The sequence below is a fragment of the Gastrolobium bilobum genome, unplaced genomic scaffold (assembly GCF_033153095.1).
Source record: "Gastrolobium bilobum isolate Gb01-03AN ecotype WA unplaced genomic scaffold, APGP_CSIRO_Gbil_v1 utg12463, whole genome shotgun sequence".
NCBI classification, from domain to species: Eukaryota; Viridiplantae; Streptophyta; class Magnoliopsida; order Fabales; family Fabaceae; genus Gastrolobium; species Gastrolobium bilobum.
The window spans coordinates 538,034-563,628 of record NW_026898920.1 but is presented as its reverse complement, the minus strand read 5'-3'; the positions used below and the strand labels follow the sequence as shown (position 1 = coordinate 563,628).

Below are 25,595 nucleotides of genomic sequence, written 5' to 3'. Positions count from 1 at the left end.
CTTCATCAGCAGATCATTTTGTGAGGATGGCCTTAGTGGCCTGAAACCAGGTGTAGTCATGAAGTGCAAAAATCTGCTTCGTGTTTCACTGCTTGCTGCCTTCATTGTCTCTTCAGTCAACACTGCATTTGCTTCTTCTGGAATTGAAGCAGGTGGGTTGCCTCCTCTCAAGTTGCCTTGATGTGGCTAAGAACTACCAACTGCTGAAGGGCCTCCTTGACTTAATGGGATTTCATCTACTGAGTCAGAGCCAATCCTCACAGATTGTGGTCTTGCTTGGCTTTTATATATTTTGGAAGCTGGTGGCCCCTTACAACTTTTGGCATAGTGTCCAGTCTGACAACATTTAGTACACTTGGCTGCATATGTCCTTTTGACTTTCTTTGTCATGCTCCCTTGGTCTTCAGTTGGGTCCTTCTTCCTGTGTTTCTTGGGACGCCCAATTAGCCTTTTAAGTTTTGGTGGAAGAGGTTTGGGTTCATCAGATGCATGCCAATACTTGTCCGAATTCACTGGGTTTAAGGTGTGTGTATATGTGGCATGCAATGCATCCACTGTAAGCCATTGATGGACATAGTTCTCGGCTGGTTCGTTTTTGTGACAAATGGCTGCTATAGCATGCTCACAAGGCAGTCCAGTCAACTGCCATGCATTGCATGCACATGTATGTGTTGTTAAATTCACTCCAACTCTATCACCTCTCCCACTGACCTCATACATATCTTGCTGCAGATTTCCAGTCCAAGTCGGTGTCCATGAATTACTAAGTACCTTTAACTGATCCAGTTTCTTTTGCTGAGCAGGAGCAATTTTACCCCGAACAGTTTCTAACACCATCTGATGTGCAGCCATCCTCCTCATAATGTAGCATCTCAATTCCTCTAATAGAGTGATAATTGGTTTTGACCTATACCCAACAATCTTGGCATTCCATACCTCTGCCATGTACAAATTTCCAGCCATCTTGTGTCATTAGCCTTTTTTCTAATTTTTTTGCAACTCAATCCCTACTTGCCCTCTTGTTTCTAAAAAGTCTGCAGCAAGTGTGGATGTCATTAAAAGTTTTGACTTGGAAAGCTGTCATCTTGTTGTTCCACGCACAGTAAATCATCCAATCACATTCATCATTACTACACTTTGCTCGGGCTCTGACTTTGTCATTCTTCAGCCACTTGAATTGTCTTCCTAGATCAATACTGTAGTCTTTGACAGCATTTTTAAATTCTTGAAGACTCACAAACTCCATCCCCAGCTCTAAGTGTACATGACCAAACTCCTCATGCACATTATACTTTGGATTGACAACCTTTTCATCCTCCTCAGCACCACTTAAAGGAGGCGTGTTCAACTCTTCAGAGTTATATCCATACCCACCCTCCTCGAAAGACATTGACTTATCGTCCTCTTCCATTGTATCTTCCCCTGCCACATCTTCAACCTCCTTTTTTTTCTTCTTGTTTTGCTTTTTTTGTCTAGCAGCTTTACCCTTCCCCTTGCACTCCTCTTCACTCTCTGTTTCTGTATCATACATAGGTGGAGGAGGTTTATATGGCTCATCCTCCGCACTATCATCTGAGTCAGTAGAAAACCCATCACCATCTCCACTATCATCCTCAATACCACCTCCACTATGATCCTCATCCTCATCACTGCCTTCCACGGGTACAGGTGCAATAATATCAGGGATGGAAATGCAATGATCAAAATATATTTCTATGAAGTTCCCATTACTTAATGCAGCCTTTACCATCTCCACAATATCATAGTCCGTACTCAGAGGCCTTAAACCACTGTCTAAATCCATTGCGTTTGGCATGAGCCACAACATCTGATCACATTTCTCATACCCATAACCTTTGAACAGAGTATCAAGGTCACGCAAGTTGACAAAGTCAACATCCATCTCAGGTAAGTCATCCACTTTGCCATTTGCATAAGTTAGGACCCTTTTATCATCTCTGATTAACACACCCCCATGATGATACCTTATCACTATATATTCATCCATCTGAAAAAAAAAACATACACATGACAGTTACTTCACAACTTCCACAAACCAATCATATTTTAACAACAATTCTAGCCATTTGCATATATAAATCAACACGGGAATGTTAACACACAGGGCTGTAAATTGCAACAAAAAAATTCACATTTACAATAAATTCACATTTACAATAAATTAATGCTAACATCAGGTCCACAAAGCAATTTAAAAATGCCAATAACCCTATACATCAGACTCAACACTGCCGTGTAACCATACAAGCCAGTAACTTGCAAAAAAATTTCACCTTTACAAATTATGCATGCACTAAAAAATTGGGGACCACAAAGCACTAAAAAATGGCAATAAACTATACAAACCGGGACCACATACATAAATGGGTCTTTTTTTTTGTAAACCCTAACCATAATAACACACAATGGAGCGCACATAGGGGACCATCATCCAACAAAGAATAGACAACATGTAGTGAGGGGGGACCACAAATATTGAAGAATTTCTAAAAAAACACTTACCTTAATGCATGTAAGGAAACTGCCACACTCGCACTTCCCTTAACCACCAAAGAACAAGACTTTCGACAACCTTCAATGTCCACGCTCGATTGTCTTACCTGCAACCACCGTCTTCGCCAACCCTCACCGTTCAACGAAGCTTCCAGTGGAGGTCAACAATGGTGTTCCAATAATATGCAAAAACTTAGTGAAATAAGAACGACTCTCCACGGTAACTTCCAGTGTTGGTGCCTCTTGTTTTCTCAAACATAAAACGACATCGTGAAGAAAATTGGAAAGCTATGTACCTATTTGCTTGAAAACGTCGTCGTTTGTAGTTCCAACGTGTCAACCGTCCAGTCCCCGTCAGCAGACTAACGTGCCACATGGGCAACGTTAGTTTGACCGTGACAGAGAAGTTGATAGAAGGACTAACGTGACCCTTTTTTCATAATTTTAGGGACCAATTTAGTCCTTTTTTATTGCCAGAGACTAAAAAGAATTTCGTAGATATTGCCAGGGACCAAAAATAGTGTTTACTCTTTTTATAAAAACTCTTATTATAAAAAATTTAAAAAGATTTTTTTTATTCCAAGAGGAGTTTTCTTTTACGATGTATATAAGTTTTTTTTTGACTTCTCATATTTATTTTGTAGTTTTAATCTTATTCTAAACTTGTATTTATAAATTTTATCATTTATCTTAATAATTTATTCTAATAATAAATTATTTTATTTTTTCTCTTTCGAAATCATAGTAACAATTTTACATAATGATCAAATTACTTTTAACTTTTTTTTTATCTTTAGTTTAAAATTAACTTTTAACCTTAAAAAGAGGTGTCAAGAAAAGTGGCTGTTGTAATGCTTCTGCAAGGTATAAATAAACAAATTAGGTATAAAAAAAATGGGTTCGCTTTTTCTAGTCAATGTCGATAACTTATCTATGTTGAACATAAAACGACGTCGTTCTGAGACAGAAATCAAAGTATTTTTATAATTATAATTTATTTCAGAGTTATAATAATTTTTTTCATTATAATTTTTTTTCAATTCAAAACGATGTCATTTTAGCATTTAGAAACATTAAAGCCAACAAAAAAACAAATTAGAGAATGAAATGAAAACCTACCAACACCAGGAAGGACGGCATGGGCTTGGAACCAACAATTTGATTATGAATTTTGGCAATCGTATCTTATTTGAGTTATTGGTAGGGCTGTGCATGGGTCAGGTCGGGTCAGGTTTTTGTCCGACTCGACCCAACTTGATTTTTATAGGTCAGGTAGTTTGACCCGACCCGCTTTAATTTGATCCAAGTCAGGTCTGACTTGGATTGGATTTTGTTGAACTAGTTTGGATCTGACCTGACTTGGTTTCTGGAGTGGGTCTGACTTGGTTTCTGAACTGGGTCAAATCTGACCTGACCTGTTTTTGACTTGGTTTTCTCACAAAGTTTTGTCGAAATTTTTACGTTGCAAAAGACGAAAATTTCGTCAGAAAATTATTTTTTCGTCGAAATTTTTACAAAAATTTTTTTCTATTGAAATTTAGTTTCCGTCAACAGTTTTGACGAAAATGATTTCTTCCATCAAATATTTTAGACGAAAAAAGAATTTTGTCAAAAAATTTGACGGAATGTTTTTCGTTCAAAATTTCGATGGGAATGTGTTCTGACGAAAATTTTGACGGAAATTATTTCGAGGGAAATGTTTCATTTGAAACTTTCGACCAAATTTAGATTCTCTAAAGAATTTTGACAGAATATTTTTTTTCGTCAAAATGTTTTTTTGTCAAAAAAACTTTACGAGAATTTTTTATAGAAATGTGTTTCGTTGAAAATTTTGATGGAAATTTTTTATCAAAAAACTTGACGAAAATATTTAGTTGAAAATTTTCGACGGAGATGTGTTTCGCTAAAAATTTTTACGAAAATTTTTGTGTCAAAAAATTTAACGAAAATTTTTTCGTCGAAAACTTTCGCCGAAATTTGAAATCTGTAAAGAATTTTGATGAAATTTTTTGCCGTCAAAATTTTTTGATGATGAAAATGTTTCCGTCGAAAACTTTCGCCAAAATTTGAAATCTGTAAAGAATTTTGATGAAATTTTTTGCCGTCAAAATTTTTTGATGACGAAAATATTTCTGTCGAAAACTTTCGCCGAAATTTGAAATCTGTAAAGAATTTTAATGAAATTTTTTGCCGTTGATATTTTTTGCCGTCAAAATTTTTTGATGACGAAAATGTTTCCGTCAAAAACTTTCGCCAAAATTTGAAATCTGTAAAGAATTTTGATGAAATTTTTTGCCGTCGAAATTTTTTGATGATGAAAATATTTTCGTCGAAAACTTTCGCCAAAATTTGAAATCTGTAAAGAATTTTAATGAAATTTTTTGCCGTCGAAATTTTTGGATGGAAATGTGTTTTGTCGAAATTTTCAATGGAAATTGTTTTGAGGAAAATGTTTCATTTGAAACTTTCGATGAAATTTAGATTTTCTAAAGAATTTAGACAAAATATTTTTTTTGTCAAAATTTCTTATCGAAATATTTTTGTCAAAAAATTTTACGAATTTTTTTACAGAAATGTGTTCCGTTAAAAATTTTGATGGATATATTCTTTATCAAAAAATTTGACGAAAATATTTAGTCGAAATTTTTTGATAGAAATGTGTTTCGCTAAAAATTTCGACGAAATTTTTTTTTGTCAAAAAGTTTAACGAAAATGTTTTTGTCGAAAACTTTCGCCGAAATTTGAAATCTATAAAGTATTTTGATGAAATTTTTTTCCGTCAAAGAATTTCGATGAAAATGTGTTTTGTCGAAATTTTTTATGAATATATATTTTTGTGAAATATTTTGACGAAATTTAGATTCCGTAAAAAAATTTGACAAAAAAAATATTCTCTCAAATTTTTTTACTGATATGTTTTTAGTCACAAATTTTGAAGAAAATATTTTTCGTCAAAAATTTTTGCGAAAAATTTTATGAAAATATTTTGCATAAAAAATTTTGACGTAATTGTTTTACGTTAAAACTTTTCTTTTAATGTAATTTTGATTTTCTTTTTCACGTAATGGGTATGGGTCAAGTTTTGGGTCAGTGGGTCAATATTAAAACGAGTCAGGTCTAAAACTGACCCAAATAAAAGTGGGTCAGTATTTAAACCAGTTCAAAAAATATGGATATTTATAGGTCGGGTCAAGGTCGGATCAAGGGCAGGACAAGTGAACCAGTTTTTTTGCACACCCCTAATTATTGGATGCGGGTGCCAACCTCACAACACCAATTTTTTAAACCATAAACCACACAACACCATTTTTATGATACGAATGCAAATTCCAGGTTTCCCTTCCATATTGCTCCTTTCTCCAATCCAAGTTCAAGGAAAAGGTTAGTGCTACCAATAATGGAGGTAATATATTTTATTCTCTTCCATCAGTTAGTCAACTATAACATAATTACTTTCTCACAGTTCCTAATTTTTTTTATATATTGAACTGCATTTAATGTGATCGATTGCTCGCACTTCTCTATTTTTCATTTTTTAAAATAGCAACATTTCCCCCCTTATAAAATCAATAATTTTTAAATCTTTTTTATTCTTTGTTCTTGGTTGCGGATCTTTTAGATAATGAGAGGTTGAAAAAGTACGCTCATTTTCATTTTGATGGTTTATTTATTGGAGTTTGCTTTGTCATATAACAAGAATACAACAAATTTTCTACACACATAATATTTTGTCGGATCTACACTTTTTGAAGAAAAAAGAAAAAAAGAAAATCACGGCACGCAAAGCGAATCTTTATAACATTACACAATCACTTCTCCTACAATATAACTATTATAAAACCCTTATTTGTTTTCAAAATTGAAGTAGTCTACCTATTTTTTTTTTCTATTTTTACCTATTATTTTTCAACATCATTAGATCAAAATTTCAAGAAGAGAGAAAAATAAATATTAGTTAAAATTATAATTTAATGATGTTTTAGAGTAGTAGATAAAGATATACAGAAAAAAAGATAAATAAAATAACCTATCTCTACAAATATAATATAATATTTTTATCAACATAATCAAACTTATCAATTCTTTTTCAAATGCATATATTACTATAGAATAATATTAAAGATTCTTGCTATTATTATAAGGGGTTAGGATATTGTAACAACTCATTAGATTGATTATGTTGATCCAACGGTTATATTTATTTCACCTTTTTATGATCATGATTTCCTATACTTTATATTTATTTTTACTTTTAATATTATAAAAATAAATATAATCGTTCCATGTTAGATTTCATTCCAAGATGATTTGGTAAAACAAATAAATTAAAAATTAAAAATGGAAAAAAGAAGAAGAGAAGAAAGCTTATATTTGAAGCAGTGTGGTGCCTCCAACTACAAGCTAGTAGTGACAGAACAAACTAGAGCTTTCTCCTTCACTGGTTACTCTCACGCACTTTAATTCCTCCCAGGTATTGTTAAGCCGATGTAGGATATCTTTTTTTAACCGAACTACGTTTTTTAAGTATAGCTTCGAAATTCGCAAACTTTTGAATGAAGGGTAGCCTAGACGATACGCTTGTGCTTAATTTTGCTGTATTCGTATTGGGTTGACAAGGATCTAGAAAAAGCATAGATTTTTGGGTTCTGTTTTCTTGGGGCATATGAATTGCTAACATGGGTGGTGATTTTGCACTTTTGATGTGAGCTAGGGTGGTGGTGCTGTGACCTGTTCTTTTAAATGCCAGAAGATATCGTTTATGAGCACCCTTTGTTTGGGGGCAAAATATCAAGCACTTTCCCCAACAGGTTCCAGGTCATTGATCATTTTTTTTTTCTTTTCATTTTTGATGTTCTTTGCATAAACCATTGGAAGACAGTGTAACTTTAGTTTTGCTGAAATTAAGGTTCTGGTTATCTCTTGTAGGATGTCAGCAACATTCGAGAAGTCCCTGATCATCAGGTTTGTCATGCTTTCTCTTTGACTATGTTACATGAACTATTTAATCCTTTTGCTAAACTTATTTTTGGTATAGGAGGTGTTCGCGGACCCGAGCCGTGATGAAAGCTTGATCTTTGAGCTTTTAGAATTTAAGCCTGATATTCCTGATAATGGAAGTGCTGCATGGTTTCTTCAAGACCTTGCTAGTGAGCAGGATGCTGAAGGAAGTGTGGTATGTCGTCATTTCATTTTAGTTTCTTAAGTTGCTGGACTAATGAAGTGTGCCATTGTAATTGGTACATAGAAGCTGGATTCTGTTGTTTTCATTCTTGCTTCGGCAAAGAATACTCACTGAATGTGTGGTTGGTATTAAGAGTAGGCGTGTATTTTGAATGTTTGATTGTTTTGCCATACTTTTGGGTCCATTTTTTTTTAAGTGCTTAGGTGGTTTGGTTGGTTTAGTTCCGTTAAGTGTGCTATAATTTCTGTTCTATTTAATTTATCAATGTTTCCTAGTATAAGTTTGTTTGGTGATGGTAGTAGTCATATCACATATGGCTTAATTTAAATGTTTAACTTGGGCTGTAAAATATCGTCTATCGTTGCCAGATGTGAATGTTTTTCTCTGTGTATTAGGAGATTTAGCTGTGATTGATGATTGTTAGACTCCATTTCCCCTTTCAGAATACTATGCCATTGCATGTGATATTTCTTCCTTTTAATGCCTAAGTGATTTGATTCAATCGAGTTATAACACTACTTCAATTGCTGTGTGTGTGTTATCTCCCGTCACACACAGGAGAGGGATTTCTATAAGAGAGGATATCTTTCCTTTGGCTCAGTTCATTTGATGTCTTACTTGTTGCAGAAGTTTATTGTGTCTCATGATCATCTCTTCTCTTTAAATTACTTCAGGTCATTGAGCAGTCAGGAGTTCTTGAAGCACCTGGTTTGATGTACAGAAATACACCTGCTGTTGTAACAACTGCAGTAGGCCAAATGGTAAAGTTTCTATAATTGTTTTGACTTAGAATTTGTGTTACTACATCATTTCCGGGTTACTAAATGAGTCACATCAGAATTAATGTTCATACATTGTTATTATACTTCTCTGGATTGCAATCCACTTCCGTGCCTTGTTATTTACAATATTCAGCATTCACAAAGAGTGAGGACACGCAAATACAATTTATTAGGGAAAAATCTAATTGACTCACTTAATTAGCTGCTTATCTATTATTTTTTACCCTTGATCTTGATATTATTTTATGACATATTTATTACATAATTATCTGAGCAGATGTAACCTCTTTCTTTTCCTCGTTTAATTTTAATTGTATCTGCCATTTTAATTTTGGCAATTTTTATGGCCATCCATTCCTCCATACTGGGAAATTGATATCTAACCACCTAAAATTTTTCAATGACTATGAGCATATTTCCCTGCCTATTATTCGGAGGCAGTCTGAGATGTCATGAATTTTGCCTGTAGTTATGCTAAGAGGACCAGTTCACAGCTAAAGCATAGTTTTTAGCCTGTTCTACAACTTGCCTTAGATATTCACATTTGATCACCTTATTGTTTGCATATTGCTGGTAAAATTCCCAATCAATGCTGGTAATTCATTGGATTTATGAATCCTGCTTGTATTGTAGGGAACAATAATTGCCATTTGGTTGGTCTATGTCTATTATTTTTTCAATCTGAGATTATCAGATGAGACGTTGGGTTTCATCTATGCAATGTGTTCAGTTTATTCTGTGGCCCTCTTGAATGAGACGTGAAATATTTCTCCATGGTTACGAAGTAATTGGTCCAAACATCAGATCTGTATCAGCTAAATAGTGGTAGCAAGACTGAGAAATCTGTTGGTGAAATAATGTTATTTTTGCCTAACTGTCCCACTGTTTCTTTATATTATTTCAGTTAATTTTTTAGAGGTTGCATTTATGCCTTCTATTGTGTTAGTAGTGCCGTGATTCTCTGAGCCTTTTTTAATGCTTCCTTTATATATATATATATATATATATATATATATGTATGTATGTATATTAGAGACTAATATTACAAAGAAGCCTACTTTTAATGAATCTGTTCTTTGCCCTGGAGTTGTTCCTTAAGTTCTCCTAATTTTTCAGTCTTGAATCGTGAACATAAAATAAAAACTCTTGAAGGAGAAGGAAACTGTGTCATTTTATATTAATTTCCTTTACAATTGTCATTTAGATTTATCAAGATTTTCTGCCAGATGTTCTTCTTAAAGCTGCACAAATAGGAAAACATATTTGATTTCACTTCTATTATAGGTCTGTTGATTTCAATGATGGATTTCTTGTACTAGTTAACTACAATATTCTATGGCTGTTTGCATTTCAGATGTTAATCTTAACTCATAGGATAAGAATATGATATATATTTCTTGACTTGTTAATCAGTAGCTATCCTTTTGTTTTCTTTCTTAAGAGAACATTGACATCTCTTTCATATGGCCCTTTTATAAAGGTGTTCTTGATATATTATGTGTATGTGTGACGTTCTGCAAGACATTTTCATGCCCTTGCACTCATTTTTACCCCATTCTGTTATCTATAATTATTGCTAGGCAATTTCCAAGGGACGGCAAGGAAGGGAAGCACAAAATATTGTGAAAGTAAGTTCTGTTTTGCTTGGCATGTTGTAAATTTCCGCAAATGCTAATTTGACACTCTTCCAACATTGACTGGTCTTTGGATCGTTTCCAAAATCAATTCATCTCTTCAGGTTTATTTGGCAAATTTGCGTCTTAAAGGAGTTGATACTGATGTACTAGTCACTGCATATGAGCCCATTGTTATAAAGTAAGTTTTTGGAATATCTTGTTCATGACAATCTCTTCAGAAAATTGTCTTGCAATTGGGTTCTATTTCAACTTTTGACTGATTGGGTGAGTTGAATTGAATTTTAGATGGGTGTTCAGGCTTTTTTTCTTTCCTGTATATATGTTAAACTGTGATTGATCATTTTAAATATACCAATGTTATAACTAAGCAGGTCAGGTGTCGAATCAGAAAAATAAATGAAATAATATCTGCATTTTTATATTGCACTGACTTTGTGGAAGCTATAAGTGTGCAAAAAATTTAATTACATTTTATGTTTTCAGCCCTTTGAGCGAAAGTGCAGACACAGTTGGTGCTGGTGTAGCTGTTCCTGCTGCACAAGCTGGATGTATGTCCATGGATGAGGTCATTAAACTTACTGTTACAAGCTTCAAGGTTAATGACTGGGGTCTTTTTGATGCAAGACCCTAGGTGTGCTAGGAGCAACTTTATGCTCAGCTATGTGGAATCAGGACTTAAACATAATTATTTGAGTGAAAATTTGAAAAGAGGTGCTATTCCCATTTTGATCACTGTATATTCTTCACAGGTTCTCTCTTTGGGCCAGAATTCCTTTTTTTTTTTTTTTTTTTTAGGCATTTGGTCATATTTCATCCAGTTATTAGCTTGTAGGACTGTCAACTAGTAACTGGAGAGAATAATATGTTGTTAAGAAATGTCAGTGACTTTTTTCTTTTTGGAGGTGCTGGATTACAGTTTGTAATAGTTCACATTTCTTTATATGTTGCTTTATGTGCCCTACAATTTGGGACAGAAAGAACGTGCTTCTTGGAAGCACTCTGACTGCAGCATAAAGGACTAAAGCCACCTGGTTGTACCGTGGTAGGGTTTATGTATTATTGAGTTTTGGCCAGAAAAGTAGTTATACACAAAATGATGAAATACCTGAAGAGAAATTTAGGTAGGCTCCATTGACGTGTAAAGTTAAGTCATGTTAGAATTGAATACATATGTAAGAAATGTTTTTTATAAATGTTAATGATAAATTTGAGTATTTATTGTAAGTAATGTTAACTTAGGAATTTTACAAATTTTACGTCATTGAAATTATATAGATAGGAAGATCCTTGTTCTTTATTTTACTGGAAGCGACCACACAGCCTTTCAAATCCAAACCAAGTATGAAATCTGAATAATTGGTACATATTTATGCTACTTTCAGGTTCAAATACTGTTTACACCATCTTTTGGCGTCATTTTTCCACTTGGTAGTACAAGCATTGTCTCTTGAAGAATGTTGCCATTTGTCAATCATGTTCAGTGTAATGGATAGCTCCCTAGATGGCGCATCTTTTTTCTCACAAAATACGCAAGAACTATATATATATTGGACAAGCTTGCATCAATCTAGCAAAGATACTTGCCCCCTTTGAAAGGTACATATAAAACTATGGGTTGAAAACTCTCCAAGAAGGCAAGGCAAAAAGACCCTAAACCTGAAAAGCCCAATTAGAACCCAGGATCTTAATTTCCTTCCATCGAATTCCGTGCAAATTCCATCTTTACTGGGAATAAATTTTTAGTTCTCTTGGCGTACATATTACATTTATTTTAAGCATAACACATAAATTTACATAGTATTAAAACAAAGAAATAGCCAAAAAAATTTGGATGCAAATACAATTATATGAGTCAGTATGTAATTTAAGTGGGTATAATAGATAATCAAAATTTTGAGTTTAATATCTCTCATATTATAAGAAATAAAATTATCTTCTATATATATATATATATATAAAAGTATTTGAGACTTATAATTTTTTTCTTCTTTTCTTCGTATGACCTTCTATAAATCTCATCCATGTTTATATATATATATATATGTAAAATTCGAATATCAAATTGTAAAATCTTATGCTTTGTTAGGCATACACAGAGAGTCGGTGTCCATTTCATATATAGACAAAACTTACCCTGTAGTGAGGTTTAATTAAGGACTGTGTCAACTGTTTAATGATGCAACTAGCAAGTGACCATTCCATTGGAGGTGGCACTCTTAGGACCCCAAAAAGTTACTACTATGATATTGTGATGAGTCAATCACGTGTCATGCAACTAGTTTGAAAATAATGCAGTTAATGGGTCCACCCAATAAAATAGCCGATATGGCAGTCTTCTTATGCCAGATGGTTTCACACATTGTGAATGCAGAAAACAAAACTGCTGGAAATTATTGGTGAGCAATCAACGTCAAATCATTGTCAAATCTCTTATGATCAACTACTGCCACCACTGCATAGGTTGAACCACACTGTTATTGAAGAAAACCAATATTAAAATTTCCCCTGAAATTCCATTTGATGAACTTTAAGAAAGTTTATGGTACTCCTCTTTTTCGTCAATTTTACAATGCTTTCCACCAGAACATTTGACAGAAAATTTATTTATTTTTAAACATATTCTAACATAAGATTTTGTAAATTACAATATAGTGGGAATTATTATCTTTTCTCATCGATTGAAGTGCTGCCATTCATCAGCATTAACCATTAACCATTAAGAAACATCTTTCTCATAAGCAATAAGCAATGAGTTTTGAATTTGATAATTATACAATAAGATCATTTTCGCACGCAAGGACAAAAATGCTTTATGTTCATTGACATTAATCAAAAGAAAAAGAAAGCTAGAGAGAAGACTGTGCCGACAATGACGACCGTGGCGTCAATAGCGCCCTATACTTTTGTATTTATACAATTATACTTCAAATATTCCAACAATTTCTTTACATTAATTTTGCTCTAAAAAAAAAATTCAAATGACAAGAGGACTTGTAGAGCACAGTTTTTTCTTTTCCTTAAAAAATAAAATAAAATCTCTCATTACTCTCACCTTGTTGTTCTCTATAAAATTTAACCAAATAAATAAATCTCGAAGTTGAGATATTCAGTCCAAAACCATTGGCATGCTACTTCAAAGAAAATCTATAGAACACGATTGTTAAGAAAAAAAAGGACGAGAAAGATCTATATTAAACATTATTCATTTGTAGAAAAATTGTAAATGTGGTCGTTAAAATAAGAATAACGTTACGTGCACACATTTTCACATCATTAATCAAGTATTCAACTTATTTAACTAGTAATCTGTTTATAACTAACCAAGAAATTTGTGGTAAAAATTGTGATTAGTTAGGTAGTTAATTATAAGAAGACAACTGATTAAATAAGTTTAGTAGTTGGATAATTAAATTGAAGTGGCATGCATAAAAGGATGTGTATGTAGTACCATTCTTAATATATTTATGATAATAAATTCAAGGTTAAGAGCTTAAAACATGTACCAAAGTTTTATCTGTTAATTTATTTTGACTGTTTGTTTTTTTTTTTTTTAAAAAGACCCAAGCTTTGTCATGTATTATGAACATGAAATTCAATCTATGGTCTTAAACGGGACAATGACCATATTGCCACTTTTTAGGCAAAATTTTACCTGATTGCCACTTCTGAAAAAAAATTTGCCAAAATGCCACGCCTGAATCCCGCTGGTCTGACAAGCGGGAATGGACTGGACACGTGTCAGCGTCTGAATGGTGAACCATTCTCGCTGGGCTGCCCAGCTAGAATGACAGAATGCTGACACGTGGCAAAAGCACAGGCATTCTCTGGATGTCTGTTCTTTTGCCACGTGTCAGTGTTCTGTCATTCTAGCTGGGCAGCCCAGCGAGAATGGTTCACCATTCAGACACTGACACGTGTCCAGTCCATTCCCGCTTGTCAGACCAGCGGGATTCAGGCGTGGCATTTTGACAAATTTTTTTTCAGAAGTGACAATCAAGTAAATTTTTATTAAAGGAGTGACAATATAGTCAATGTCCCGGTCTTAAACCATTCCATACGCACAAGAGAAGAGTAACCAGTTGAAGCAGAAGTAGAAAATGTCCAGATACAGGCCAAATCCAGCACATACTTATCTTTTATTTTTGTAGGGACCACATGTCTTTATATTATACATAATTTGATCCCACTAGTTTTTTATTTTATTTTTTTATTTTAAAGCATTACCTAACTCCAAATTTCAGTTTATTTGAACTGCTCATGAGACTAACTCCTATTCGATTGTAGGAGCATGCAGGGTTATGTACATAAGAGCTACTTTCCTAAAATTAATGTGTACTTATGTTCTCGTCCCAACTGATGGAAACTACTTATCACCTCAATCCATTCTTTAATCTTATTCTTGAACATAAAACTCAAGTGGAAGTGGGAAGTCTCATGGTGAGAAATGAATCGAGTATTATATAAATGTAAAAGACCATTATTGTATTAAAATTTTAAGTTGAGATATAGTGTCAAATTACTTATTGTGATATATCTCTATCTCATATGGAGGAGATATCTCTTACAAGGATATTGGACTCCTCCGTACCACTTAACACCTATTAATAACTAGTTTTCTTTATAATAGTTTATTTATATTTTTAAAATATACACAATAACTTAATCTAAACAAATACTTAATAGTTACATGTGCCTTATGACTTTATCCAAACAGGACTTGATTTTAATTTATTTATTCCATAGAAGATGCCAAAGCAAGGAAGCACGGATACTTGTAAAAACAGGGAGAGTCGTCCGACACGTGGTCAACTTTTTCTGATACGTTGACCATTCCGACACGCGAATTTGACTGTGTCCGAAACGGTCAAATGACATTTTCGTAATTTTTTTTTAAATTTTTTTTAATTTTTTTTTTTAAAATTTTTGTTTAAAAAAATATTAATAAAACTTCCACTTGATCATATCAATTTTATTTTTTTGTCTTTTTTTTCCTTAAGTAGATAAGAGAACATCTCAGCATCATTGTTGTCAATTCCTATTACGCTCTTGTTGTATCTCCTTTTCTTTGATCTCTCTAATATGATTTGATCTCTCTATCTGATATTATATCTCTCTCATCCCAGTTCTTATTTTTTTATTAAAGCTTCTATCTTTATAACGTGTTGATGAGTATTATTAATTTAGTTTCATTTTTTTGTTAAATTATTAAATATTAAATAAAATATACACTATATAAATTAAAAAAATTATTTAATATTAAAACGTGTCCCAACGTGTCAAAATTCATAATTTTTTAGAATTGACGTGTCGGAGTGTCATGTCGTGTCGTGTCACGTGTCGCGCGTCGTATCGGTGCTACATAGGTTAAAAGCATAGTAAAATGAATAATCTCGCAATTACTATTATAGTGTGAAACTTTCTTATTAACCGATAGTAGTAAAACTTTTACAATTATATACAAAATAAATAAAGTTTTTTAGTTATCAAATAAGATATATATATATATATATATATATATATATATATATATATATATTAATGTCTTTTTTTGCATTAATCAATACTAAGTTTTGCCCAATCAAATACCAAGTCAAATTCAAATTTATTAAGAGGAATGTAGATTAATTTACTTTTGGATTTGTAAACCAAAACACTCTTTCCTTTATGGTTTTTCTTTTTCCTTCTCTTTTATAATACTTTAGGAGGTGTTTTAGTTCTTTCTTTTGAGTAATTTTCTACTGGAGGGCTGTCACTCCTCACCTAATTTTAGCGGCAGCCATGTATTGTTTCTTAATTTCTTTACAAGATTTTGTTAACTCTTTTTTATCTGTTATCTGTTATCTTTTTCTTTTTTGTAAACTTTTTATCTGTTATCTTTTGTATATAGAGAATTTGATTACAAGTTTCTAAAGTCTGCCTCCCCTTATCGTAGATCTTATAGTAATACTTTTAAACAACAGTATTTTATGTATCCGTCTAGTGAAACGATTATATATTGTGATCGATAATCTATATATACTAGGATGAGTTAGCTTTAGGTGAAGTTTGTACCTATTATCTCCTGTATATACATTTTTTTCTCATCAAAATTGTAAGTATCATTGGGTTATCGTTTGAATGAATTTCATCTTATGATTAACAAAATCATTTTTTGGATTAATGGACGACTGTCAATGGAACTTTCTATACAAATATATGAGTTTGATATTTCTCATATTGTAGGAGAGAAAATTATCTTTTATACATAGATAAAAATGTGTAGAATCCATGAAACTATATGAAGAAAAGAGAGAGAGAAACAAAATATGGATTCCAAATACTTTTATGTGTATGTAAAAGATAATTTTATTTGTTGTTTAAAAAAAAATTTTATTTCCCACAATATGAGAGACATTAAACTTCAATATATATATATATATATATATATATATATTCTTCTGATAATTTCTTATTATGCTATAAGATCAATTGGAAAAATTAGCATGTTGGAGCAAATTTTATAAACTACCTCACTTTTCATAATTATATAAAAATAATTTTATCTCTTACTATCTTTTTTTAAGAAAATCACTTATGTAACTATTTTTAAAGATGAAGTTTGCTTTCTTCTTTCAAAGGAATTGTTTGCCAATGAATTATTCCAAAGTAAAAGCTATGAAACATTAATTTTATATTTATTATACAAACACCCTATAATCAACCGCTTTAAATATTAATAAAATTGAGACTTTTTAATGCTTTAAAGATTTTTTTATTACAGAATCGTCTAACTGTTGTAATTGATTAGTATCTGCCTAGCATAACCTAAATTTCATTTTCAAACATAACTTTTGGCACCAAATCACCCAGCAGTAGTGCACAAAAGTCCTTTGCGATTTGACCCTTCAAGACTGGGACCACACCGTTATTCATTATCATCACTTTCCATCCTAAATTTACACACAAACTTACCCTCTCCATGACATTATGAAGCTTTTGCTTTGAACAACTTTGCTTTTCTTATTTAAGCTGTTTTGAATCTAACATCATGCATATAAGCAAAAATTAAAGCAAAGGAAAATAGAGATTGTAAAACTGGTCAATCCACCCTAGTCGGGTAGGTTGACTTGCTGTTTATAAATGAATTGAAAATATCAATTGGCCCCATTTGAAGATGGATTGGCGGATCAATGCCTAAATAAAAAATAATTTTTATTTTATTTTCCCTAAATGAGTCATTTAATATTAAAAAAATAAAGTAATTATATTGGGATCATCACGTTATATATTGACTTATAGGATTAAGTGAGAAGTGTAAAGAACCACTTCAATCCAAAATCTTAAATCGTTGGGTGAGAGCCTTTTTTAATAATTTATATTATTCTCTAGCTTTTTTTAATGGTTTATATTATTCTCTAACATATCTTTTCATGTAAGAGTCCTTTGGGATTGAAACATGGATATTGCATAGTCCAATTTCTTTTTGGTTTTACCTTATACTTATTTAATTCCACAAGTGAGGGCGATGAGAATCGAATCCATGACCCTATGATCACACTCTGATACCATATAAAGAACTACTTCAACCCAAAATCTTAAGGGTGAGAACTTTTTTAATGGTTTATATTATTCTCTAACAATAAGTATGTGTCAATGTGTACATTTGTATAACTATTGTTATTAAAAAATTACTTTAATGATAATATTTTTCATGAAATGTCAATCTTTTGGTTTTGGTCGGTTCGACCTTTAGCTGCAATTAATAGTAGTGAACTGCCCATTGAAGAAGGGCATAAATGTTAAAATTTTGCATTAAAATTAAAGATATTCAAATATAAAGTTAAATGTTCCCTATGTAATAGATATGACACTAAAATCGTGAACATGTTAGTGAAAAAAGGATGTGATATATATGAAGATCACAAGATTAATTAAAAAAAAAAATATTGGCCCATGAGTTGACTCTCCTCGTCTGTGTCCTGCTTTAACCCGCTATGTGGCGGGTTATATTGGTTGCAAGTTATATTGGTTGGCGAATTGATTTTATGGATTCAACCCAAATTGTCATCTCCTATGCAAACTGTGTGGGTAGAGTTTTAAAATAGAAAAAGATAAATAAATTATAAAGATAATAAAGTTACTCTTTTAACGTGTATTATGTTTATCCATCATGTCAGAATATTGCTCATCATGATTTTGTCCTTTTCTCTTTAATCGGAATTTATTTTAGATAATTAAAGTTAGTTTATATTATTTTCAGAACTTATCTATCTTCTTGGAGGCACATCCTTAATCATGTTGAGTTTTGAGAAGCATTATTGCTAAAGCTGCATTTAATTATGTCAGCAACCATATTGGTGTATGATGTTATGATCGCATATAGATAATCTAATCTATACGTGCCCCAAAAGCGGCATGAACTCTATCTCGAAGAAATTTGAGGTGAAGGGATGGATACTGGCACCTTGTGCTATTATTGCCCACTAATCATTCAAAGTAAGATGCTTAGTTTGTCATATTACCACCTACTTTGTCTCTAACTGAAAGAGACTTTACAAAGACATGTCGACGCCCATGGCATATAAAATTAAAAGATAATTAGCAAATATTGCAATCTTGAGCTAATTAAACAATCAAAAGTGTCTTCTTTATTTTTTATTTTTTTTTTGTAAATAAAGAGGGGCTGAGCCCCAGAAACAAAAAGAAATTACAAATCAGAAACTAACAAGCTAGACATATTTCTAGCATCAGCAACTATAAGTTCCATCATATAAAAGGGAGAACTTAATTTTAAAACTCAGCAACTATTTACTAATAACTTTCTTTTGCGAACTAGGCAAAAGATTCATAATATTTTTAGTTTGAATTTATGGTACGAGATATTTTAAGACAGTAATCTAATGATAGAGATAAACATATAAAAAGGGTAATTTAACAGATTATTATAAGTTTGAAATAGGTTTATTAAGAATTATTTTTTATTAATTTTTAATTTAGTTAAAATCACTTATTTCTAAATTATAAATAAAAGTTTCTTAATACACATCAAGTTGTACGGATAATATGTATCCAAATATAAATAATAATGGCTTGTATTTTGATGAGCAGTAAATGTAAAAAATAAAATAAAATAATACTTATATCGAATGATGTATTATTACATTATTTAATAAATTTGACATCTCATACAATATTTTTAGCATAATCAATATTGTTAAATGAGATGCCAATGCATAATAAATGATAGTGTACAAAATTATATTAAAAAAGAAAATGAGACCTACTTAAGTGTTAGCTTAACAAATGTGGATTGATGTTTTGTTCGAAACCTACAACAATCCAATTTTTGTTGCTGTGTTGCAAGAAAAAATATATTAGGTTGAAAAAGAATAAATCCAGACAACAATGATTTATTTGAATTTGAAAGAAAAACTTTTGAATTCCTATAAAATGATAGAACATCAATCAAAATCAAATTTAATTTTTTATTATTCCTTTTTTTGGTAACGTATAAAAAAAAGAATGTAACTATGGATTCTTGCATAATACATTTTATGTTATGAATTTAGTAATTTTTTTGAGATGTATATGTCAAAACAAAACATTTTCAGAAAAAAGGCTCTATTTCTTAATTTAATTAGGAAGTCCCCTTACAAAACACGTTAATATTCTAATTAGCAGAAAACTATACTCTTATTTCTTAATTACAAGTTACTATAAATGGTTTTTTTTTTTTTTGTAGGGTTAAATGGTTTTTAAATCACTGAAGTGCGCTTAACATTTAAAAGATGGTTGTTTGGGGTCAGGATCAACTCGGCACGTGGTGATGTTATTCAGAATTAAAGCATATGAAATGTTCATGATGGGGTTCTCTTGTAATATTTGCATTTGTGATATTATCAATGCTGAGCCATAGGGTAAGTTAAAGAGTGTATCAGCCTCAGCTTGCTTTGAATTAAGATTTTCCCTTAGTTGTTATTTAGGCAAACACCGTCTTTGAGATTCATTTGGTGAATATAACGACGGTCTTTCGTGCTTGCTACTCGAGTTGTTCAATCATATTTTTTCTTGAAGGAAATTGTTCGGTACATATATAGTTTGTTTGTATTAGTGTGACCTTAATTTGTAATAAGATTCTCAAGAAGAGGCTTTATTGTCCACTCTTTGAATAGTATATAACAATATTATTTATGTAATGAAAGTCTTATTTTTCTTTAGAAAGGCTTGCAATGCTTGCTGGCACCAGTAATCCTAGCCACCGTTATATATATATATATATATATATATATATATATATATATATATATATATTTTGCATTACATGCGAATTGAACACACACCCTTACACTACATACACATAACTCACACACCCTCCACCACTAGGCTAATCCTAGTGGATAGCCACCATTATTTTTTGAGTACGCACACACAAAATTATAAAAACACGATGCCTATAAATTTTAAAATAAATACTTTATCATAAAATATCATTTTTTAAACAGTAATTTTTTTTGAAATACTTCATAAACCCAAAATTCTGGTTCTTTAAGTTTCATGTTAGTGTATTTGAAAAGGACCTTTGGGTCAAAATAGGATAATTGCTACGTTAGTGGATTCCTGATTAGTCTTATATATTTGCGGATCCTTTTTTGCACGAATTGTGGGAATAATTGGTGTTGCGATAACGGTAAGTATATCAATCATATAAGTAATAAAATGACAAGTAGAGTTATCGTTCTCACGAGAATTGATCTATCAAGCATTAAGTTCACTACGCGACCAAAGTTGGATCGACAGTTAAAGTTGTTAGGAATATGATTTAAATATAAAATCTAAACCTAGAGCTAACAAACTAAATATCAAGAACGGAATCAAGACTGCAAAACAGAAAGTCGAAACAAACACCAAAAACTCAAATCATAGCTAGGGTGTCGATTTCCCCAATTTTATTCAAATGAATCTACCATTTTCCGCAATTCACTACTAGAAAAAACTTGTATAGCGACGGAATTGCTATGGAAATTCCGTCGCTAATTTCATCCTCGCTACTACTTTCCGTCACAAATTCCCTCGCAAACGATTTTGCGAGGAAATTTGCGACAGAAAGTAGTATAGAGGATGAAATTAGCGACAGAATTTTCATAGCAATTCCGTCGCTATAGAGATTTTTTCTAGTAGTGATTGATATTCAATCTCATGTTATCGATAATTCTTCAAGATTAATTAAAATACAATCCCTTGGTATTTCAATTCTTACCCTATTAAGAACCTTATCCCTTAGTGATCCCGCTTAGGGCAAGCATTAAGAACGAAGAATCAAAATAGTCATAGATTCCACAAGTCTATCTCTAGATCATGCAAAACGTAGCAATTAATCAAGTTAGAATCCTACACCAACATCCCTATTGTCATGCAAGATTCATGTGTTCATCTATGAGTGATTAGTTTATAAATAAAACTAGGAATGGAAATCAGATTAATTGCATAACATAAAGATTGAATATCAAATTACAAGAAAAGAGTTAATAACATTAAGAATCAAAAGATTCCATCTAACCTTAACTACAAAGAAACATAGCCTGACATAGTCAGGGAAACTAAGACAAGAGATGCAAAACTAATAAAAAATATAAAATAACAAAGTAATCGGTCTCCATGGTGAAACCTTGACCGTTCCTCCATCTTCTCCTCCAAGAATGTTGTTCTCTACCTTTTCAAATTGTCCCCCAAAAGTTAATAGAAACACCCTAACTCATGCTCTTTATAACAAAAAGATCCATGAGCCTTGTTTATGACGTGGCTCACTAAAACGAGCAACTCCGCGAGGAAATACGATCTGTTCACTAACTTGCTCGCTGAAGAGAGCATGTTAGTGAGGATGACGCATGAACAACATGTATTCTGGTATTGCTTGCTGGACTTGCTCAATCAAGCGAGCAAGCCAACGAGGATGAGGTTGCTTAAATCTTGACTTCTTTGGCTTCCTTAATCCATCAATGCTCTATAATAGCAATTTCAACCTGAAACCAATATATTTTTAAGTCAATAACATGCCCTAATCATAAAATCTCTAAAGTTTTCTACATTTAATAATATACACAATTCCTTTAACCATATTTAACATTATTTACAATACTTTTGATCCTAAAGACATTATATAATTGACACTTAACAAATCATTACCAGAGTTACTCATTGTTGTCCCCAGCAATGGACTAATTTCAAAACAAGGGAAATGAAAAAGTATGTGCTCAATGAATCATCAATAAGAGATGCAGAATATGACTCAATCCATAGTGATCAGACTTAACAATGAAAATCAAAACTCTAAGAACAAGCATTCAATCAAGCAGTTTCCTAAAGCAAGTAAGTCATAAACCCACAGCAAGAGATCTATCAATTAAGCATAGATAACTGAATCTAAACTCACCCCAAATTGGAATTATCAATTCACTCATCACTCAATTGTCTAAGGGGTAAATGTCTCACTCAAACCTTCACTGAATCAATACTACCATAGTTTGGTCATATTCTCACTCTCCTAAGTTAAATAACACGAACAACATATCAAGAGGTCTTTTCATAGGATGTAATGGGGCTTGGCTAAGGGGAGGATAAACAAGGACTAATGTAGCTAAAGAATTGGATAACAGAAGAATCATGGTATAAGAATAAGCGCATTTTAGCATACATTTCTCTTTTCACTTTCTCTCCCTCATTCTTTTTGTATCTTTTCTTCACTTTTATTTGCACAAAATTTTAAAAGCAACACAATATATATATCACCATTTTCTACCTTTATTTTTGCTTAAATCTTATAACCTCATTTTTCACCACTAAGCACTCATGCTTACTCCATATCATGACAATTATGCAATCCAATCTTATTTAAGGTAGAGCTGTATGTGGAGTGGCTAATTAAGACAATAGGTTATTCAAGAAGAAACAGGTCTAGGTTCAACAAGCTAAACAAAGGATAATATAATAAATGACTTTTTGGCTAAGTAACTAGAATAAGAAAAGGTGTCTCAATCATATCAATAGTGCATATCATCAACCATCTAAAGAAGAAACAAAGCAAGTTCTAGAGTATTTTCAACATTCAAGTGCACACCAAAAGAAAATTTTATGTTTAGGATCAAAAACCCCATAGCTATGGGTGCATGATTAAGCTAACTATACTTTATCTCTATAACTCAAAACTGTAATTCTAATATTCTTGCTAACTCTTATACTTACTCAATTAGTGCTCATTCACAAAATCAAAATAGTATGTAAGTCATCACACTAAAGATCAAAATCGCTAACTAATCCCCTATCAACTCTTTAATTTTTGCACAATCTTAGCTCAGAACAAAATCACCCAAGGAGAAAGAAAGAAAAATGCAAAAAAAGGTCGACAGAAACTTCCCAGTAAAATTTTTGTATTGAGTGCTCAACAGGGCCATGAACTGCTATCGTATGTGGTGGTGCAGAAAAATAAAGCATGTATATGCTGCAAAGGAGGGAGAGAGAGTGAAAACAGAAATGTATGCTAAAATGTGCTTATGCTTATGCCATGATTCTTCTGTTATCCAATTTTTTGGCTACATTATTCCCTGTTTTGTTTTGAGCGCTCAACAGGGACATGAATTGCTACTGTATATGGTGGTGCTCTTTATTCCAAATTTATAATTTTGTTGTCCTCAGCAATACAACACACTAGCAAAAAGGAGCACGTAATAGCAATATAATAAACAGTAGCATAAAAAATTGACAGATATATGCTATGCGTTCAGCATATAAGGAAATCTAAGCCAAAAAGAGAAAGAATGTTGATTAAATCTTAAGCAAAAAGGCAATAATGACTGTTGATCTGTTAAAATCTCAATCAGAGATTGCACAACTGATTTTGTGTTGATTTTGTAGGAAAAACAAACAAACTGGAGCTAAAAAGGAAAATGCAAAAACTGAAGCCCACGTTGAGAGCGTGGAAATGGCGCTGATAGCTTGAAAGGAGATTTTCACACAGAAACTACCACGCTACTAGCGTGGGACTGACGCTAGTAGCGCTAGACTTTCCATAAATCCACGCTTGCAGCGTGGTAACCACGCTAGTTGCGTGGTGGTCCAGTATTGTGAACAAAACTTCCACGCTAGTAGCGTGGGAGGTGCGGAAATTCAATATTAAATCTGATCAGTATCAGCAGAAGATTAAAAGAAAGTTTAAATGAAGATTCAATCAAGATTTCTACACTAGGTCAAAAACTCTATAAATAGAGATTCAGACCTCAAGAGGAAAACACTTTTGCTCGGAGGCAGAACGCAGAGCAAGCTTCTTCTCTAATTTTCTGGTTTTATTATTTTATTTTATTCTTTGTTTTGTCAGACATGAATATGTCTGACTAGTCTTTTTATATTGTGATAAGGGTCACAACCTTTGATGTGAACCCCTTGTATTTTGGTTAAGTTTATAGTTAATTATTTCAATTGAATTTATTTTACTCTGTTCTTCATCCATAATTCTTTTAGAATTCGCGACTCTATTAGGATTGAGAGGGTTAGGGTTTACAATAGGAATATTGGGATTCTAATTCCTGACAAAGGGTAAGATAACTGTTCATGTATGCACTAGGGATAGGCTATATGGACTGCAAACATGAAAAATTCACTGGGCTTAAAGATTAACTTGAAAAGAGATTTCTAAGGGATTAGGATTCCAATAGGGTTAATAAGGTTAAGATCACTAAGGGATTAGGGCTTAACTAATTAATTATAGATGGTGAATTGTTTGATCAATTGGGTAATTGAATATAAATATTAATCAATATTACAAGGTGGGGATCGAAAAGGTGTTGGCGTCCTTTACTGCAATAGTTTTTCTTTTAATATTTTTCTCAAATCTCAACCTTTTACTTTAAGTTTTCAACTTCTCTTTGAATTGTTCACGAAATATTGAATAGTTCACAATTGTCACAACAAAATTATTCTCAAAAACCAATTTTTATTCATCCAATTAAGAAAGGAATAGTTAAAATTAAATCTGGTGCCTCAATCCTCGTGGGACGATATTCTTACTCACTTTTATTACTTGGTACGATCGGTGCACTTGCCGATTTTACGCAACAAGTTTTTGGCGCCGTTGCCGGGGATTGACTACGCCTAATTTATTTTTAACTTTTGAATTTCTTTATTGGATTTTGTTTGTTACTGACCTTTTTGCTGTAGTTTATGCGAGGTAAAGTAGATCGAGATTCCTTACAGTTTGATCCAGAAATCGAGAAAACTGCAAAGAAAAATCAGAAGCAAGCCAAGCAAAGAAAGCAAGAAGAATCTTCAGGATCAAAGTCGCACAAAGAATTAGTGATGGCAGCTAATAATCAGCCTCCGCCGCCTCCACCACCTCCAACGGAGTTGATGGAGTCAATTCTGGCTCCTATGTTCACAAGGCCGAACTCCAGTGTTGTCCGGCCAGAGATAGAGGCCAACAATTTTGACATCAACCCGTCTCTGATTAATCTG

General features: G+C 32.4%; 1 protein-coding gene across 1 annotated transcript; it reads left to right on the top strand.

Moving 5' to 3' along the window:
* The first annotated feature begins 6,849 nt into the window (after positions 1-6,849).
* LOC133285558 (uncharacterized) lies at positions 6,850-11,272 on the top strand. Its single transcript, XM_061482805.1, has 8 exons — positions 6,850-6,985; positions 7,226-7,329; positions 7,441-7,476; positions 7,550-7,687; positions 8,371-8,457; positions 10,059-10,106; positions 10,217-10,293; positions 10,599-11,272. Exons 2-8 carry the CDS (start codon positions 7,255-7,257, stop codon positions 10,744-10,746), a joined length of 609 nt encoding a protein of 202 aa, XP_061338789.1. The 5' UTR covers positions 6,850-6,985; positions 7,226-7,254; the 3' UTR covers positions 10,747-11,272.
* The last annotated feature ends 14,323 nt before the right edge of the window (positions 11,273-25,595 follow it).